The sequence below is a fragment of the Scyliorhinus torazame genome, chromosome 12 (genome assembly GCF_047496885.1).
Source record: "Scyliorhinus torazame isolate Kashiwa2021f chromosome 12, sScyTor2.1, whole genome shotgun sequence".
NCBI classification, from domain to species: domain Eukaryota; kingdom Metazoa; phylum Chordata; class Chondrichthyes; order Carcharhiniformes; family Scyliorhinidae; genus Scyliorhinus; species Scyliorhinus torazame.
In genome coordinates this window covers 66,347,786-66,369,352 of record NC_092718.1, presented here as the reverse complement: position 1 = coordinate 66,369,352, position 21,567 = coordinate 66,347,786, and the positions used below count along the sequence as shown (strand labels likewise).

At 46.6% G+C, this 21,567-nt stretch overlaps 1 protein-coding gene across 1 annotated transcript in view; it reads left to right on the top strand.

The window, feature by feature from the left end:
* snrpa1 (small nuclear ribonucleoprotein polypeptide A') overlaps window positions 1-21,567 on the top strand; it is a 54,380-nt gene that overhangs the window by 14,507 nt on the left and 18,306 nt on the right. The window contains exons 5-7 of the mRNA XM_072468813.1: window positions 6,627-6,729; window positions 15,846-15,925; window positions 16,269-16,344. Of these exons, the coding sequence (XP_072324914.1) occupies window positions 6,627-6,729; window positions 15,846-15,925; window positions 16,269-16,344 (259 nt within the window). The remainder of the gene's footprint in view (window positions 1-6,626; window positions 6,730-15,845; window positions 15,926-16,268; window positions 16,345-21,567) is intronic.

Below are 21,567 nucleotides of genomic sequence, written 5' to 3'. Positions count from 1 at the left end.
AATTGCACAAAGTTTTGGCTTTGACTACTTTGTGGTAGTGAACTCCACAGATTCACTACTCTCTGGGTGAAGAAATTTCTCCTCCCCTCAGTCCTAAAAGGTTTGCCCCTTATCCTCAAACTATGATCCCTAATTCTGGACGCCCCACCATCGGAAACATTCAATCTTTTTTAAAAATAAATTTAGCGTACCCAATTATTATTTTTTATCAATTAAAGGGCAATTTAGCGTGGCTAATTCACCTAGCCTGCACATCTTTGCGTTGTGGGGGTGAGACCGACGCAAACACGGGGAGTATGTGCAAACTCCACATGGACAGTGACCCGGGGCCGGGATTGAACCCAGGTCCTGAGCAACGGGAGGCAGCAGTGCTAGGCACTGTGCTGCCCTCTTTGAATCTACCCTGTCTAATCCTGTTAGTTTCCATGAGACCCCCTCTCACTCTTCGAAACTCCAATGAATATAATTCCAACCGAGTTAGCGCCTCTTCATTTGACAATCTGCCATCCCAGGAATCAACCTGGTAAACCTCCGCTGCTCTCCCTACAGAGCAAGAACATCCTTCCTCAGATAAGGACACCAAAACTGCTCAGCCGGATACAATTAAAGGCTGTTCACCGGGCTCAAATGACAGTGGCCAGGCTGAGCAGATTCTTTGGGGTGGAAGACAAGTGTGCAAAATGTGCGGGAGGATCAGCGAACCATGTCCACATGTTCTGGGCATGTCCGAAGCTTCGGGGATTCTGGCAGGTGTTTGAAGATGTCATGTCCACGGTGTTAAAAACAAGGGTGGCGCTTGAGTCCAGAAGTGGCGATTTTTGGGGTGTCGGAAGACCCGGGAATCCAGGAGGAGAAAGAGGCAGACGTTCTGGCCTTTGCTTTCCTGGTAGCCTTGAGACGGATACTATTAGCTTGGAGGGACTCAAAGCCCCCGAAGTCGGAGACCTGGCTATCGGACATGGCTAGCTTTCTCTGTTTGGAGAAAATCAAGTTCGCCTGGAGAGGGTCACTGTTAGGGTTCGCCCGGAGGTGGCAACCGTTCGTCGACTTCTTTGCGGAAAATTAATCGTCAGCAGAAGTGGGAGGGGGTGGTTAGTTTAGCTTGGAGTAGGGGGTTAATAAGGATGGGACCTGTAAGGGAGGGAGACGGCTTTTGCACTATGTTTATAGTTTCCTGTTCATTGTTCATTGTGTTGTTGTTATAATACCAAAAAATACCTCAATAAAATGTTTATTAAAAAAAGAGGACACCAAAACAGCACATAGTACTCCAGGTGTGGCTTCACCAATGCCCTATACAATTGCTGTAAAACATCCCTATTCTTATACTCTCAACCTCTCGCTGTGAAGGCCAACGTACCATTTGCCTCCTTTACTGCCATGCTGTCCCTGCACGCTTACGTTCAACGACTAGTGCAGAAGGACACCCAAAGTCTCGCTGTTACACTCATTCAAATAATAATCTGCCTTTCTACTTTTGCTACTAAGGTGGATAACTTCATATTTATCCACAATATACTGGTTCTGCCATACATCTACCCGCTCACTCTGTCAAAATCTCATGGGTGGCACGGCGGCAGAGTGGGCAGCACAGTGGTTCGCACTGCTGCCTCAGTGCCAGGAACTCGGGTTCAATTCCAACCTTGGGTGACTGTGTGGAGTTTTCACTTTCTCCCTGTGTCTGTGTGGGTTTCCTCTGGGTGCTTCGGTTTCCTCCCACGGTCTAGAAATGTGCAGATAAGCTGGATTGGCCAAGGTAAATTGTCCCTTTGTGTCCAAAGGTTAGGTGGGATCATGGGGTTACAGTGATAAGGAGATGTAGTAGACCTAGTTAGTGCTCTTTTAGAGGGTTGTTGCAGATTCGATGGCCTGCACTGTAGGCAGTCTCAGATTCTATGAAGCATCTCTGCATCCTATTCACAGTTCACCCTCCCATCCAATTTAGAACCATCTGTGCCATCTGCAAATTTGGAGATCATACATTTTGGTTTCCTCGTCCAAATGATTGATATATAATGTGAACAGTCAGGGTCCGACCTCAGACTCCTGTGGTCCCCTACTCGTCACCGCTTCCAATTGGTTTATTCCAATGTTTTGCTTCCTGTCTGCTAACCAGCCTTCTATCCATCTCAAGAAACTACCCGAAATCCCATGCACTTTCACTTTACATAGTAATTTGCTATGTGAGACCTTGTCAAAAGCCGCCTGAAAGTCGAAATAAACCACGTCCACTGGTTCTCCCTAGTCAACTCTACTAGTTGCATAGAATCAAATAATCACTACAGTGCAGAAGGAAGCCATTCAGCCCATTGAGTCGACACTGATCCTCTGGAAAAACACCCTACCTAGGCCCAGGCCCACACTCCCACTCTGCCATCTAAACCAATAACCCCACTTAACCTTTTGAACAGTCGGGGGCAATTTAGCATGACCAATCCACCTAACCTGTACATCTTTGGACTGTGGGAGGAAACCGGAGCACCCGGAGGAAACCCACGCAGACACAGAGAATGTACAAGCTCCACACAATGTGACTGTTGAGGAGTATTCTATCTAAGATCTTCCTGATTAGTTGAGGTTATAAGCTACCAGACAAGGCCTTGTGAACATCTAAAGTAAGGCTCGCTATTTGGGAGTTCTAATTATAGTATCCACAATGTGCCTTGCGTTCATTACCTTCAGTGTACAGGATAGACTGACTTAGATGCTATCTTTTCCTTAACGTCGACTAAATATGTCTAATTCTTGAGAGCCAGGCATGGGCAAGTGACACTTCAGATAGCCTCAAGGGTGAGAATATGATGAGTCTTGGTTAAATGTCACTCTTATTTATTAAAATAGACATGGATCTGTATGGTAAAATATATACGCAATTTATTTAAAGAAAAAAGGTAATACAAGTATTTTTGATAAATGATACAGTTTGACAAATACAGGATATGTGATGAGTTAACCTGTGACCTCCCTAACTACATAATTGCTCAAGCTATAAACATCTCATACTTCCATCGACTAGTAGTCTCTGAGCTCGATACTCAATCAAGAGCAGAACTCTACGAGTCGAGATAGCAGCTTGGTCAAATAAACACCCAGCAATCTCCTAAACAGCTCTCCAAGCGAAACTCTAACTTTCGCAGCCTGTGTTTAAACATTTATATCCTTTTCTTACTTGGGGAGTTTGGCTCCCTAGTTATTTCGAGACAAAGAACAGTCTCTTTCTTGGTCGGCAAGACCTTGGTTTCTAGGGAGGTCTAACAGGGCACTTGTCCCTAAAGATACGAGGTTGATACCTCTGGTAGCTATCTCCAGAAAAACATCAGCCTCCCTTCTTGGCAAGGTCTCTTGCCAAACAGTAGCCCCCCCATAGTGGCAAGGCCACTATACAAGTGATATCCCTTAGTTGGGAAAGCTTATTCCCAGACAAGGCCACAAGACTTAATGAGTTCACTGCATCTGGACTCTTACTAAGATAATGTCTGTAACACTTTATTGCGATAAGTAATGGTTTTCAGGAGATAATCAACTTCATCAGTCATCAGTTTTTAATATAGGGTTAAATACATGATTTAATATAACCTCAGCTCTGATCAGTTTTTAATCTAGTGAATATATGATTTAATATAAAATCAGTTCTGATTAGCCTTTAATATGGGTGGATACCGCCACAACAGATAATGACCCAAGGCTGGAATTGAGCCTGGGTCCCTGGCGCTCTGAGGCAGCACTGCTAATCATTGTGCCGCCATCTTCAAATAATTCTATAAATTTGTGAAGCATGATTTCCTGTTCGGAAATCCATGCTGACTTTGTCTGATTACACCACTGCTTTTCAAAAAATGCTGTGCTATGAAATCCTTGATAAAGGACTTCAGCAACTTCCCTACATCTGAAGTTTTTTTGTTCTCCCTTCCAAAATGAACAACTTCACATTACACTCCATGTGCCACCTTTTTGACCACTTACTTAACCTATCAATAGCTCTTTGCAAACTGGTTAATCCCGGCCCTGGGTCACTGTCCGTGTGGAATTTGCGCATTCTCCCCATGTCTTCATGTGTCTCGCCCCCACACACAAAGATCTGTAGAGTAGGTGGATTGACCAAGCTAAATTGGCCCTTAAGAAAACGGCTGCAAAGTCACAAGGGCTCCACGTAGGACTGAGTAATATGGAGTTGTGCCAGATCACTGATGTAACCCTGGAGGGGAGATTTGTCCTAAAACTGAGATTTTCAAATGCTACTAGACCAGTAGGTGGCAATATTGCACTTCACACTTCATCTCGCACACGTCCTTTGGTTAAATTGCTTTAGACTGAACAAACATCCTGAATGGTCCACTTTGGCCTGCAATATTCTAATGACCTGATCTCGTCCATGTGTGAACCCGTATTACACTGACTACTTTCACAATACACAAACATTAATACTGAACAATCCCCATTCACCACCACTCCTCCGTCTGGCTGAACTTAGCCTATCACTGAACAGTTTCTCCTTTAGCATGTCTCATTTCCTCCAAACCAAAGATTGTACCGCATGGGTCCCAGTTTTGCCTGTCTCTTTATGGAGTATGTGGAACATTCTTTGGTCCAATCCAACTCCGGCCCCATCCCGCAACTCTCTTGTCGGTACATTGATGACTGTTTCGTTGCCATTGAATGTTCCCATCTGAACCTGGAAAAATTTATTAATTTTGCTTCCAATTTCCACCCCTCTACCACATGTACATGGTCCATCTCCAGCATTTCCTTGACCTTTCTGTTTCAATTTCTGGGAATAGGCTGTCGGCTAGTATCCCTTACAAACCCCCTGACTCCCGCAGCTACCTTGACTGCAGCTCTTCACACCCAACATCCTAGAAGGACTCCATCCCATTCAGGACTCCCATCCCACTACTGCCTCACAGCATCAGGGACCCAGGTTCAATTCCAGCCATGGTTGACTCTCTGGGTGAAGAACTTCCTCCTCACCTCAGTCCTAATCCTCAAACTATGACCCTAGTTCTGGACTCACCCACCGTCTGGAACATTGTTTCGGAATCCACCCTGTCTAATCCTGTTAGAAGTTTGTAAGTTTTTATGAGATCCCCTCTCACTCTTCTGAACTCCAATGAATACAATCCTAACCGATTTAGTCTCTCTTCATATGACAGTCCCACCATCCCAGGAATCAGTCTGGTAAACCTTTGCTGCACTCCCTTCTGAGTAGGAATGTCCTTCCTCCGATAAGGACACCAAAACTGCACACCATACTCCGGGTGTGGCCTCACCAATGTTCTATGCAATTGCAGTAAATCATCTCTATTCCTACACCCAAATCCTCTCGCTATGTAGGCCTATATACCATTTACCTTCTTTACTGCCTGCTGTACCTGCGTGTGTGCTTTCAGCGACTGAGAACACCAAGGTTTCGCTGGGTATCTACCTCTCTCAATTTACACCTATTCAAAAAATAATCTGCCTTTCCTATTTTTGCTACCGAAGCGGATGCCCTCCTGTTTATCCACGTTACATTGCATTTGCCATGCATCTGCCCACTCACTCAGCCTGTCCAAATCCCGCTGAAGCATCTCTGCATGCTCTTCACAGCTCACCCTCATACCCAATTTTGCATCATCTGCATATTTGGAGATAATACATTCAGTTCCCCTGTCCAAATCATTAATATGCAATGTGAGCAGTTGGGGTCCTAGCACAGATCCCTGCGGTACCCCACTCAGCACTGCCAATCCGAAAAATACCCATTTATTCCAACATTTTGCTTCCTGGCTGCTAGCCAGCTTTCTATCCATCTCAAGATTCTACTGGAAATCCCATGCACCATTTTTGACTGCACCATTCTGGGTGCTGGTGTGTGTGGACTCCAGCATATTAGTTATTGTGGGGAGTTATATTCTGCTACATAATTGTTTTTCAGAAAAGTGTCAAATGGAATTTAATGCAAAGAAGTATGAGGATTGGGGATGTCCAGACAAGGCCACACATAGCAAACGGTCCCATCGGGAATGGTGACTACTTGTTTATCCACCAATAGAACCTGACCTCAATGCAGTGATTAAGAAGTATTTGTATTTCACGACAAATCATAAAGCAGTGTTATAATTTTTCATGCTGCAGTGTCTGCTGCTTTGTGCTGTATGTACATAATTCTTTGTCGCACAATTTTCAGATTTTTTTTGCCTTCAGCCACTAAATTCTGCAGCTGTTTGTCCTCCGTCACTCATCTGAGTGCAACACTGAGGAAGTGCCTCACTGTTGGAGCAGTGGTCTTTCTGGCGCAACTTTAAACCAATTCCGTGCTCGAATGAATGTAAAACATTCCATGCCACTGTTTTGAAGCAGAATGGGGAGTTTTCCCTGATGCTTGGTCAATATTTACCTCTGAACATCACATAAATCGATTATCTGGTCATGATTACTGATTTTGGGAGCTTTCTATGCACCAATTGGCTGCTGTATCTCCTAGATTGCAACAAAGACTACACTTGAAAAGTATTTCATTGTTTTTAAAGCCTGGTGGTCAGAAAAGGTGGTATATTAATGCAAGTCTTTCTTTTCTACCCCTTCCACTCAGTGGGGTTTGACAGTAATTAGATCAGTTTGAAATGATGAACTGGGTTGATTTACAGCATCCTGAGGAACCCGGTAACAAACAAGAAGCATTATCGTCTGTATGTGATCCACAAAGTCCCACAGGTCAGAGTCCTGGATTTCCAGAAAGTGAAGTTGAAGGTATGATTTAGACTGACTGCAACAAGGTATTCTGCATTCATCATTAGCTGCAACGTCAAATCTGCAAATCTTTGTTTCCACAGAATCGGATTTCATTTTAGAAAAAAAGTTGTTGTGGTGGTTGTTGGATATTGTTTTGGGGTCCATTTATGTGTAAACAGGAGTATAATAGTGTCTCTTTTGAAATCTATGGGCATGAGAAAAAAGTCAATCTCTAATTCCTTTATTCCACCGCTGCCTTAATGCAGAATATGGTAGCACAGTGGTCAGCACTGTTGCTTCACAGCACCAGGGTCCCAGGTTCAATTCCCAGCTTTGGTCACTGTCTGTGCGAAGTCTGCACATTCTCCCCGTGTCTGCGTGTGTTTCCTCCGGGTGCTCTGGTTTCCTCCCACAAGTCCTGAAAGACGTGCTGTTAGGTAATTTGGACATTCTGAATTCCCTCTGTACCCGAGCAGGTGCCGGAATGCGGTGACTAGTGGCTTTTCACAGTAACATCATTGCAGTATTAATGTAAGCCTAATTGTGACAATAAAGATTATTATTATTATTATGTCTATTGGAATTTGCCTTGCTCGATATGAAACATGTCCCATGTCCAGATTTTTCTCCATTATTTCCCACTCTCTTCCCCCACTCAGTCTACTCTCACTCCTTTCCAACGAGTCTTTGTAGCTCCACTTTGGAACCAATTTTTAATTCCTAGTGTGAAGAATCTGTTTCAACAGGAACTTGTTGCTGTGAATTCAGCAGTTTGATCTCCTGTGTAATGGATTCCTCTTCCAGCCCATCTTTAAATTTTTATGCAATGTTAAATTTAAGTCAAGTTAATAGCTCAGTGACCAGTGAAAGAATATTTATTCCTATTTATTTTATCAGTACCATTGAACGCTTGGGTCCAGCCAGCCCTCATCCCAGGTAATGCCAGTGCTCCTCCATTGCTTGAATCTTTCCTATGACAGAACCCCTACAGTGCAGAAGGAGGCCATTCGGTCCACCTAAACAGCACCGACCCTCCGAAAGAGCACTCCACCCAGGCCCATGCCCCCACCCTATCCCCGTAATCCAACCTAACCTGCACATTTTTGGACACTTAAGGGGCAATTTAGCATGGCCAATCCACCTAACCTGCAGATCATTGACTGGGAGGAAACCCAAACACTCGGAGGAAACTCATGTGGACAAGGGGAGAACGTGCAAACTCCACATGGACAGTCACCCAAGGCCAGAATTAAACCCGGGTGCCTGGCGCTGTGAGGCAGCAGTGCTTGGCGCTGTGCTGCCCCAAATAATGGGGCATGAGGAATTGTAAATGCTTCCATCTGGAGCCTTGTTCAAATTCACCCATATCCCTTTGATATTCTCTGTCTCTAGTTTTGAAACAAATAATTTTGAGCTCTGACCTCTACCTGCCTTGCCACGTTTGGTGACCCATATATCTGCACATCAGATATATGTCAACATGTATATAAAGGCAATGGTTTCAATCTTTTACGATTTTGACCTTTTTGTATCGGATTCAATCTTTTCAGCTTTGAGTGCAATGTTGCATTTTCTAGAAGGTCAAACTGGAAAAACGTGTCTAGCTGCTGTTGAAAATGGTATAGTCACAACAGGCATTCTGTCTTGTGTAAACATTACAATCTTCATAGCTCTAATTTTTAAAAAAGTATTTTTATTCAATTTTTAAAAACATTTTAACATTTAAAACACAACATTACCAGAACCTCAAATCCTTCCCGCCTCATCCTCTCCCTAGCAGTTGACGGTAACCAGCTCCTTGACATGTAGTACATCTCTTATGGGACTCATCACTCGCTCCCCTCAGAGCAAATTTCACCTTTTCCAAATACAAAAACACCATTAAATGCCCCAACCACACAGACGTACAGGGTGGAGAAACTGACCACCATCCCAACAGGACCCGCCTGCGAGCGATCAATGAGGCAAAGGCTAAAACACCTGTCTCCGCTCCTGTCTGCAACTCCAGCAAGTCTGACACCCTGAATGTGGCCCCAGGGGACTGGGCTCTAAATCCACATGCAAGACCGCCGACCTGGTGCTGAAGAACTCCCTTCAAAATTTCTCCAACTTGGTGCAGGACCAGAACATATGTGCATTATTGGCCTGTCCCCTCCCACACTGCTCACAAATAACCTCCACCCCTTCCAACAACCAGCGCATCCTTTACTTCATCTGTACTACCTTTAGCGGTATCAGCACCAGCCTCGCACACTAGGTTAAAGCATTCACTCTCCACAGCACCTTACACCACATCCCTATTTCCAGTGCCATCCCCAGCTCTTCCTCCCACTTGGCTTTAACCCCCTCCAGAGACGCCTATCCTCCTCCAAAATCCTCATTTCGATCAGCGATGGCCCTCTCCTCCAGCCCCATCACCGATAGCACCCTCTCCAACAACGAGGAGCATGATGCCACCGGGGAAAACCTTTTTCGCGAAATTCCACACCTACATATACCTGAAAACCTCCCCTCACGGGATCCCAAACCTCTCTGCCAACTCTTCCAAACTCAAACCGCCCTTCTAAAAATATGTCCCATCATTTGCATCACCCCTCACTCCCTCAGCCCTGAAACCTCACATCCATCCTCCCTGGCTCAAACCCATGGTTCCTTTGAATCGGCATCAACTTCCACCCCACCCTAAAGTGCTGCCGAAATTTCCTCCATATTTTCAGTGTGGCCACCATCACCGATTGCCCGAGTGATGCAGTTAACCAGCCTCTGCAACCCCTTATAAGAGCCTGCCTCCATCCTCCCCCACAAAGCTTCCATCTCCCTTCTCCACCCCCGCACCTTCTCTGCGTTTGTCACCCGATAATATAACCGGTTTGGAAGGGCCAGGCTACCTGACTGTTGCCTCTCTGCAGCACCATTCTCCTAATCCTTGCCATCTTCCCTGCTCACACAAACAACAGTACCAACCTATCCTCCCCCATAAAAACGATTTAGGTAGAAAGACCGTCAGGCACTGAAACAAAAATAAGAACAGCGGCAAGATGTTCATCTTAACCACCTGCACCCGGCCTGCCAATGATGGGGGGGAAGGCTATCCCACCTCAATAAATCCACCTTGACCCTGCCCACCAAACGCCGTGCCCAATTCCTAGCCCCTTGTACTCCCAGGTACCTGAAGTGGGTTGTTGCCACCCAAAACCCTCCCGCCCCTGGAGAAGACACCACAAAACACCCCTCTTTTCCCAAATTTAGACAGAAAATGCCCCAAGTCTCCTCAGCAGTCACATTATATCCCCCACTGAAGAGCCCGGGTTGGAGATATACAGCAACAGATCATCAGCATACAGGGACACCCAATTCCCCCAGCCCCACTATCCACCTCCATTTATCCAAGCACCTCAGCCCTATGGCCAAGGGGTCTATTGCCAGTGCAAACAGAAGGTGAATGAGGCATGGGGAACACCTGCCTCATTCCCCTGTGCAACAGGAAGCACTCAGGACTCCTCAATTGTGCGTACACACGCCATTGGGTCCTTAGACAACAATTTCACCCATACCACAAACTTGGGCTCAATCCCAAACCTCTCCAACACCGCAAACAAATAGCTCCACTTCACACGATCAAACTCCTTCTACGAATCCAGTATCACTTCCAACTCCCTCCCCTCTGCTGAGAAAGCACCACAATCAACAGATACCGCGCATGGAAGAGTCAATTACATGGGGACATGGGTTTAAGGTGCGAGGGGCAACGTTTAGAGGAGATGTGTGAGGGAAGGTATTTTACCCAGAGCATATTGGGTACCTGCAACTCGCTGCTGGAGGAGGTGTTGGAAGCCGGTAAGACAGTGACATTTAAGGTATGTCTTGACAAATACATGAATAGGATGGGAATAGAGGGATACCAACCCCGGGAATGTAGAAGGTTTTATGTTAGACAAGCAGCATGGTCGGCGCAGACTTGGAGGGCTGAAGAGCCTGTTCCTGTGCTGTACTTTTCTTTGTTGTTCTTTGTGCTTCTATTCAACGACAACTGTCTGCCCTGTCTGAACCTCCCCAATAATCTTCGGGAGGCACTTCAACCTGAGCGTCTGAACCTTTGCCAAAATCTTGGCATCCACATTCAACGGAGAGATTGGCATATACGACCCACATTCCTCTGGGTCCTTGTCCTTTTTAAGCAGCAATAAAATGGATGCCTGTCCCATTGTCTCCAGCAGTGCCCCCTTAGCCAGTGTCCTCAAACATCTCCACCGACAGCAGCGTGACCTATGAAATGAAATGAAAATTGCTTATTGTCACAAGTAGGCTTCAATGAAGTTACTGTGAAAAGCCCCTAGTCGCCACATTCCGTCGCCTGTTCGGGGAGGCTGTTACGGGAATTGAACCGTGCTGCTGGCCTGCCTTGGTCTGCTTTCAAAGCCAGCGATTTAGCCCAGTGTGCTAAACAGCTCCATAAACCTGTTACAAAACTCCACTGGGAAAACATCTGGCCCCGACGCCTTACCTGTCTGCATCTTCCCTATCGCCACCCGCACTTCTTCCACCCCATACTTGTACATGGCCCCCCTCGCCTGCCTCAACTGCCAAACTGCCTTCCCAGTTGACAGAAGGTTAGACCTCTCCTGCAACTCCTTCCTCCTCACCAGAAGATCCGGAGTCGGATACCTTCCATCCATCTCCTAAACTTCCTTTACCAACCGCTGACCCCCCTCTCTTGCCTCTGTCCACCTTAAACAAGATGACCTCGTCCCTCACTGCTGCTTTCAACGCTCCCCACACCACTGACGGTGAAATCTCCCTGTTCCTATTAAACCCTGCATCGTCCTCAATCACCTTTACCATTTTGGTACAAACATTTAGGTTTGCCAACAGCCCCACGTCCAATCTCCACGCAGGCCTCTGTACCGGCCCCTTCTCCGGGACCTCATTCACTCAATGTGGAGCATGGGCCGAATATTCTGCATTCCTTACCCCGGCCAACAGAGCCATCCCCACGACAAGAAAGTCAATCCTAGAATACATTGTGCACTGGCGAAAAGAACTAATACTCCTTATCGTGCAAGTGCAAAAACCTCCACTGGTTCGCCCCTCACATCCTCATAAACGTAGCCAACACTTTTACGCCCATTTCCCCCCCATTCTGGCCTCTGGTGAGTGTCTGTGTTGAGTTTGCACTTCCCGTGCCTGCGTGGATTTCCTCCGGGCGTTCCAGTTTCCTTCCTCCCACAGTCCAAAGATGTGCAAGTTAGGTGGATTGGCCACGCTAAATTGCCCCTTAGTATCCAAAAGGTTAGGTCGGGTTACGGGTATAGGGAGGTAGCCTGAAATTATATAAGGTGCCCTTTCCAAGGGCTGGTGCCTCGATGGGCTGAATGGCCCCTTCTGTACGATAAATTCTATGATTCTATCCACCTTCGGATGCAGTACTTGTATTCAAGTCTCCCCCTGGGTGTGTACACAAATTCGCTATGGCAGTCAACATAATATTGAGAAACCTATACTGTCTCAATTCTGGGCACATACGCTAACCTCCCCTCCAAACCACCCTTTACTATTATGTACCAATCTCCCTGGTCAGCCATCTCCATCTGGAATTCACCCTCTTACCCACCTGTATCGCTGCCCTCGCTTACAACGCCTGAGTGTAACACCTGACTCATCCAGCCCATCGAAGCCTCCCATGGTCCTTCACTTGACCAGCTACCATTCCCGCTTCCCAGAAAGCCCCCAACCACTTTCTCTCGAAACCACCTTTCCTAGTATCATCCCCCTCCCCATTCACACCTCCCAAGGCCGATCGAAATCTGACCATACAGGATCCAATGCCCGCGGCCGACTCTCTCTTTCCCCCCCCCCCCCCCCCCAACCTCTCCCGTTCACTAGCCGGCATAGTTTGCCAGCGAGGTGGCATCGGCCAGAGCCCCTCCCCTACATAGAGAAAACAAACACAAAGGCCCACACACCCAAACCTTCCGCACTCCCAACCCAATTACCCTTCAAACTCAAACAAAACAAATCTCCGCAAATCCCACATCTATCCCTTCCCAAACACAACCTGCCAAGAGAACAAAAAAGGGGTGGGAAAGAAAATCGAGAAACGAGAAAAAATGTTAACACAGCCAAAGTCTAAACTCAATTCAGTCCCAGTCCTCCACAAATGCCTCCACCTCCTCCATCGTCTCATAGTAGTCTTTGACCCTCAGCTTCGCTGGGTAGACCACCCCAAACGCCACGTTGCTTTTATACAAAGTCGCCTAGGGGCTGGTTTAGCACAGTGGGCTAAATAGCTGGCTTTTAAAGCAGACCCAGGGAGGCCAGCAGCGCATGTTCAATTCCTGTACCAGCCTCACTGAACAGGCGCCGGAATGTGGCGACTAAGGGCTTTTCACAGTAACTTCATTTGAAGCCTACTTGTGACAATAAGCGATTTTCATTTAGTTTCTTAGCCTGACCAACGGCCACCCATCAGCTTCTTGCCAGCTCTGACATGAGATCCTGGTATATATGAATATCACCGCCTTCTCACCTCACCCCTCGTTTCAGCTTCATCCACCTCGGAACCTTTTCCTTCACCTGATAACTGGGAGCATGCTATCACAGCTCTTGGTGGCTCCTTTGGTTTTGACTGGAGAGACTGGTAACCCCTGTCCTGCACATAAAGGAATATCTCTGCAAAATACTCTGTCGGCCTCCGACACTCCAGCCCCTTGGGCAGTCCCATGATCCTCAGATTCTGTCCTTGTGACCTATTCTCCAGGTCCTCCACTTTGGCACTCAACCCTTTGTTACTCTCCACCACCCTCCACAGCTCCTCACCTATTGAGGTGAACTGGTTGCTGTGCTGCGGCAATGCTTCCTCCACCCCCTTCAGTGCATCTCCTTGATTCTGCACCTCCATCAACATCTTAGCCAGAGCCGCCTCCAGCAGTGCAAGAGTCTCATCCACCCGCTCCTTGAGTGAGTCCATCATTCCTTGTCTATCAAAGTGCTTAGAAAAAAGCCGATCAAACTCCCCTGTCATTACCTCGGCCAACTTATCCACCATAATGGGAATGGCCCAACTTGGCGAGCCTGCTCCCGCCATCTTTCCTCCTGCTAAACTCCCCAAAGGACTTTTGCTCGCTCCCTTTTTTCCGGATTCTTTTTTTGCGTTTTTGATATTCTTTGGTTGTCTTGGGCTTTCCGTAATCACACAAAATTCTCCCCAACAACTGGGTGCGAAAACAAAACCTCTAACAGGAGCCACCAAACGTGTGGCCCCACCACCAACATGTCGCCACCGGAAGTCGCTGAACGTTTCCATAGCTCAACAATTGTAAACACAGATATGACATCTTTTTATACATGACCTAGCAGCCAATGTTAAATTTGACGGGTCACGCAACCCATAAAGAGGTTGCCCCCTTGACAGTTCAGTCTGTGCTGCACCCCTCCGGATAATATCAGGGTCAACGTGGTGGTGCAGTGGTTAGCATTGCTGCTTCATGGCGCCAAGGTCCCAGGTTCGATCCTGGCTCTGGATCACTGCCGGGTGGAGTTTGCACATTCTCCCCGTGTTTGCGTGGGTTTCACCCCCACAACCCAAAGATGTGCAGGGTTAGGTGGATTGGCCACACTAAATTGCCCCTTAATTTGAAAAATGAATTGGGTACTCTAAATTTATTTAAAAAAAAGATAATACCACCTGTCGAATGAGAACTTGGATTTTAGCTTGAATTCCTAGCATGGATGCAATGAAACTGCTGAATGCGTGTGCTCTCTGCTCCATCCATCCAGATTGTTGCTGGAGTTCAGGCTGTTGGGGAGCTCTTGATGCATGATCTCTCCACAGTTCATCATTGAAAGCTCTTCCCCATTGCAGAACTCTTGACCCAAGTCCCCGATTCGGCCGAAATGTGGGAAACCGTCCATCCGATCCGGAAGCCTTGCTGTGCGTCATGTTCTTTACTTGGTAACACTCTCAAAACCATGATGTAGGTTTTAAATTGTTTCATCATTCCCATCTGCTCAAGATATGGTCCAATTTTACCATAAAAATACAGACTGAAATTTTGGGATTTTAACCAGAGAGAATACTTGTTTTGTTTGCTATTTTGCTTCTTCAATTATTTCGATCAAAAAGGTCACTGCAGCTAATTGTACCACAGAGGCTGGATTTAATTCCATGTTGGCCAAGTTTAATAACTGGGTTGTGATGTTGCTTCCCGTATGTCGTCTGAGCATTGGGATGTCTGAGCCTCTGTCCTCTGCACTGCGTATACATCATTCCCAGAAACTTCTAAAGACAAGCTGTTAAATAAGTGCAGAATACTTGGGGCTGAAATGAATACTGGATGTTTAAGATCGAAAGCAGAAGCTTCCATTTGTGCAGAGTTTTTAATGTAATAAAACATCCAGGGTTCTAAGACAAAATGTTTTTATGTATCGTGTTGACTTTAAAATCTGCTTGCTGCCTTGAATTAAATGGGTTAGGAGGCGGCAGTGTCTAATATTGATTTGTTTCCTGTGAGGATATGCTGTAGTTAGATTTAGCCACACGTTTGTGGAAGATATAGCCAGGCTCATTTAAAATATCACCTGTAAGTGATCTTTGCTATGTCTGACCCTGTTAAGAATACAAAGTTAATTGTTGTTTTAATCAGGGCAGAGGTGATTTACTAACATGTGTTTGCAAATAAGAGTTTTGGGAAGTTTTACAGTCGCCAAATGGAATAGATTCATCGAATGATTGCAACATAGAAGGAAACTGATCCATCTGTCCTGTGTGTCAATTCTCTACAAGAGCAACTCAGCTAGTCCCACTCCCCTGCCTTTTCCCCATGATCCTGCAGATTTTTCCTGAGTTCAAACTACTGCTACAACTTTTACCCTATAGAAATAACCAATCTGGTTTCTGTGGGGAGGGTACAAGTTCAATTTCTCCCCAATGTGAGCTGCAGCATGTTCACCCTTACTGACTACAGAGCAAGGCCATTGAAACTATACCCATCTTGGTCAATATCTCAAGATGCAAGCATTCCTGGGATTCTAATCTGATCCTGCTCCTTCGAGTGAAGAATTGTGTGATTTGGGCAGATGTTGCTCAGCTAGAGTCAATCAGTTTGACTGTAACTGGATGTGATGTATTGCCACAGGAACGTCAGGAAGCGGATCGAATGTTCAAAGGCAAGCGTGGGGCGCAACTTGCAAAGGATATAACCAAGAAAACAAAGACGTAAGATACAGATACTAAATTTGACTTGATGTCTTGCCTCAGAAACACTAGAGTTGGAGTTTGTTACGTGGGAGTAAACCTGTTAAAGAGGCTTTTCTCTATATCTGAGGGAGGGGAGGGCCAGTGTTTCCAAATTGGTGGTTTCTTGATCGTTGTGCTAAAATGTTGGCGTTTCTGAGGGAAGCTACTTCAAGTACTGCTCCATTCAGCGGAGCATTGTAAAATGTATCAGTTTATGAAAAGATCAGATACTGCACTGGTTTTTCAACTTTGTGGCTTTAAAGGTCCAGAGAAGTTTTTTATGGGACCCATAAATAACAAAATGATTTGTTTTGTTCTGAAGTTTCACACCAGGCGCAGGGTTGTCAGGAGAGAAGAAGAAAGCTGGTCCTTCTGGTCCTGAAGTAGAAGCAATTAAGGTACGTAGGCTTGTGCATTCAATGGCTCTACATGTGAAACGGTAAAAGCTGGAAATCAGCAATAAAAACTGAAGAGAAGATGGTCAATACTAATACTGGGTTAGGATGTGGAGAACTGCACTTGGAACGGTGCTGAAGACTAAAACGAGCAAGCATCTTGCTCTGGTTGAAGCTCAATAAAGATGAAAGGGGAGATAATCTTAAACACAGATAAGCTGATGCTGACTTGGGCTGAGCTTGATAGAAATGATCCAAGTCACTTGGTAGTTTGAAGAAATATCTACACGAGTTGTTGGAGCATTGAATCCCTACACTACAGAAGGAGGCCGTTTAGCTCATTGAGTCTGTGCCAACCTTTCAAAAGGGCACCCTACCGTAGCCCCACACCCCTGCCCTTTCCCTGCAATCCTACCCAGCCTTTGGACGCTAAGGGACTATTTATCATGGCCAATCGACCTAACTTGCACATCTTTGGACTGGGTGGAAACTGGAGCACCCGGAGGAAACCCACGCAGACACTGGGAGAATGTGCAAACTCCGCACAGTCACCCGAGATCAGAATCGAACCGGGTCCCTGGTGCTGTGCGACAGCAGTGCTAATCACTGTGCCGCCTGGATAGCTTTGACCTAATGCGTGGTGTAGGCACATGTTAATACCCATTTTCACCCTGAAGATGATTGAGCCAAGTAAGGCGCAGTGTTATTGGGAGAGATTGAGACAGTGAATTTAGTTGGGGTTTGAGACAGGGCAGTGGGGAATGAGTGGGCAGTGGGATTAGTTTGAAGTGTATTCAGGATTGTGGAGAGAGAGCAGGGCATTGGAATTAGTTGGGGATTGAGGAGAGTCTGGTGCACTTGGGAAGAGCGCGGTACGGGAAAGATGGCAGTTGGGATTATCTGGCAGCAAAGCTTTCAAGATGTTATGGGGAACAGATAGGTTGGATAGAAAAACTATTTTTCGTGGATGGGGAGTCCAGAACTAGGGGACAGAGTGTTAAAAATGAGAGCCAGACCTTTTGGGAATGAAATTGGGTAACACTTCTAAACACTTTGGTGAAGTTTGGAACTCTCTTTTGTAATTAATAGTAGTTCAACTGTACATTTTAAATTATTAAGGAATGTGGGACAAAGACCGTGAAGCGAGGTCACAAATCAGCGATAATCTCATTGAATGGTAGAACATGCTCAAGTGGCTAAATGGTCTTTTTTCTAAATCCCTGTGAAATCCAAAATAGAAACAAAACCCTGGGAATATTCAGCTGGTCCAGTGGCGTCTTTGGGGAGGGCAACAGATCCATTTGGATTAACCCTACATCAGAATTGAGTGATTATAGGCATAACAAATTTTAAACAAGGCAGGAAAAGTGGAGGTAAAGAACAAAAGGGAAAATCTGTAAATGATTGGAGGGCAGAGATTAAATAACAAGGTGAAAGGAATGGGACTGCAACAAGTAAGGAGACTAGAGGAGACGGAAATATGAAAAGCAGTATCACGAGCAGCTGCTGTCCAGAAAAGGGAGCAGTGGTTGTGATCTGAAATTGTTGCACTTGGTATTGATTGTGGACGGCTGTAAAGTACCTAATCAAAGGATGTGATGCTGTCCTTGAACTTGTGTTAAGCTTCATTGGAACAAATTGGGAGGTGTAGGACAGAAATCCAGTGTGGATGGAGAAGTAAAAGAGCAAGAGCTCGGAGCCACACTTGTGGATTGAATGGAGTGTGAGTTCTATTTCCTACACTTCTGTACCCTCCCCTCCAATAACACCCCACGAGCTCGGCATTCAACCGATCATACTCTGCCATTTCCACCAAATCTGGTAAAATGCCATCATCAGATATCTTCCCATCCCCTCTCCAAAAGGACTGTTCCCTCTGACTCCTGGTCCACTCCTGAATCATTATCAGTGGCCCCCTTCCCTTCGCATTAAAGTACGAAAGTTGCATCAGCTGTCCTTTTACCCCTTTCCACAGTCTAGGGCCCCAAACACAGCATTCTGATGATAAAGTGATTTCTCGTTCTTTCGATTTAATATACCCTAGATGATGTAGTCTTCTTTACATTGGGGAGACCAAATGCAGATTGAATGATTGCTTTGCAGAATATCTCCGTTCAGTCTGCAAATGTTAACCCAAGCTTCCAGATATCTGTCCTTTTTATTCTGCATGTTGAGTGACGTCTGGTTAATACTTTTTATTATCAAATCGATTTAATAGTAAAACATTGACCAATTCGTTTGCAGAGATTATCCTAACTGCTCAAGCTAATCACTGCACGACTGTGCTTATTGTGGTATTCATAACCCTCCCATTGTAATACCATTATGTTCCCACCTCCTCCCTGTTTGAGTTAATCTCCCTTCAATGCATCTGCACTCTGCCACTTCTTTTCTCAATGAGCTCACTAATAAGCTACACATATTGTTATGACGGAGGGAGGAGTGCACGGTGAATTCTAGCCCCACTTCTCCACAGGTCGTAACAATAGATATAACTGTTTAAATCCCTCACTGAAATGGCCAATTGTTTATCTTTGCGAAGGCTATACTAAAGACTTTAACCAGGCTTCTTTCAATAAACACACAATTGATTTATTATAAAACAAACTACTGTTTAAAAACAATTTGCAAAACTGGTGAACATAAAATTTGTAGCTTGGAAGTGCAACAATTTCCCCTTTTTTAAAAAAAATCCCATCACCTATGCACTTTCACACAAACACAAAGCAAACACGGTCTCTGGAGTATGCACACTTTTATTTAAAATAGGATCAAGTTCAAAAAGGGTTTGATGCTGTTGATATAGTAGAATTCTGACACAATTGGTCTGGAAGTCCTTTCAGATGGATCTTTGAAGCACTGTCTTTGATAATGCTCGCTTGTCTCAACTTTGCAGCCTTTCAAAAATACAGATGAGTTATTCTGATTAGAAGTTTCTGACGAGGCTACCTCACTCTGGACTATGTGCAACTCAAAGGGGAGAGAGAGTTTTCCTTTTGCAGCCCGCTGTCGAGGCACACGACCACACTCGAGTTCGCAAATAATAAAATGTTTATTCAAATTTTTCCAACAAAATTTTTGTAACAAACAACCCCCCCCCCCCCCCCAATAACAAAAAAAAAAGAAAGAACACAAACACCACAATCAAAAATAATAAACTATTTATACATTGGGTTTCTCCCGTATATATTAACCCCCCCCATATGACATTCAAAAGTACCCTTGGGGAACCCCCCCCGGTTGCTGCTGCTGCTGACCTCCTAGCGCTCCGCGAGATAGTCTACGAACGGTTGTCACAGCCTGAAGAACCCCTGCACAGACCCTCTCCAGGCAAACTTTATCCTCTCCAGCTTAATGAACCCTGCCATGTCATTTATCCAGGCTTCCACACTGGGGAGCTTCGCATCCTTCCATAATAGCAAGATCCTCCGCCGGGCTACCAGGGACGCAAAGGCCAGGATACCGGCCTCCTTCGCCTCCTGTACTCCCGGCTCGTCCGTGACCCCAAATAGTGCCAACCCCCAACTCTGCTTGACCTGGACATTCGCCACCTTGGACATAGTCCTTGCGAAACCCCTCCAAAACTCGTCCAATGCCGGGCACGACCAGAACATGTGGACGTGATTCGCCGGGCTTCCCGAGCATCTGAAACATCTGTCCTCCACCCCAAAGAACCTACTCAACCTCGCCCCTGTCATATGCGCTCTGTGAGTAACCTTGAATTGTATTAGGCTGAGCCTGGCACAAGAGGAAGAGGAGTTAACCCTACTCAGGGCATCAGCCCACAGACCCTCATCAATCTCCTCCCCAAGCTCCTCCTCCCACTTGCCCTTTAGCTCCTCTACCGAAACCACCACCTCTTCTTTCATCTCTTGATAGATCGCCGAACCCTTGCCTTCTCCGACCCATGCACCCAAAATAACCCTGTCCTGAATCCTCTGCCGGGAGCAACGGGAATTCCCTCACCTGCAGCCTCACAAACGCCCTCACTTGCATGCACCTGAAAGCATTTCCCGGGGGTAACCCAAACTTATCCTCCAGCGCCCCGAGGCTCGCAAACGTCCCATCTATAAACAGGTCCCCCATTCTTCTGATCCCTGCCCGATGCCACCTCCGAAAACCCCCATCCATCCTTCCCGGGACGAACCGATGGTTCTCCCGAATCGGGGACCAAACCGAGGCTCCCACCTCGCCCCTATGCCGTCTCCACTGCCCCCAGATCTTCAACGTTGCCGCCACCACCGGACTCATGGTGTACCTTGCCGGCGAGAGGGGCAGCGGTGCCGTCACCAGCGCCCTCAGGCTCGTGCCCCTGCAGGACGCCATCTCCAACCTCTCCCACGCCGCCCCCTCTCCCTCTATTACCCACTTACGGATCATCGCCACGTTGGCTGCCCAATAGTAGCCGCACAGATTCGGCAGCGCCAGCCCTCCCCTGTCCCTGCTACGCTCCAGAAACACCCTCTTTACCCTCGGGGTCTTATTTGCCCACACAAAACCCATGATGCTCCTACCTACCCCTTTAAAAAAGGCCTTGGTAATCATAATGGGAAGGCACTGGAACACAAAGAGAAACCTCGGGAGGACCATCATTTTAACCGACTGTACCCTGCCCGCTAGCGAGAGTGGCAGCACATCCCATCTTTTCAAATCCTCCTCCATCTGCTCCACCAACCGCGTCAAATTGAGCTTGTGCAGGGCCCCCCAGCTCCCAGCCACCTGGATCCCCAAGTACTGAAAGTTCCTTTCCGCCCTCTTCAATCCCCCTTCCCTGGTCCCCTGGATGCACCACAAAGAGCTCACTTTTCCCTACGTTGAGCTTGTAGCCCGAGAAGTCCCCAAACTCCCTTAGGATCCGCATGACCTCCACCATCCCCTCCACTGGATCTGCCATATACAGCAACAGGTCGTCCGCATACCGCGACACCCGATGTTCCTCTCTTCCTCGGACCAACCCCCTCCATTTGCTGGACTCCCTTAGTGCCATGGCCAAAGGCTCGATTGCCAATGCAAACAACAAGGGGGACAGGGGGCACCCCTGCCTCGTCCCTCGGTACAGCTGAAAGTACTCCGACCTCCGTCGATTCGTAGCCACACTTGCCACCGGGGCTCTGTATAGGAGCCTGACCCAACTGATAAACCCCTCCCCGAACCCAAACCTCCGCAACACTTCCCAAAGGTACTCCCACTCCACCCGGTCAAAGGCCTTCTCCACGTCCATAGCTG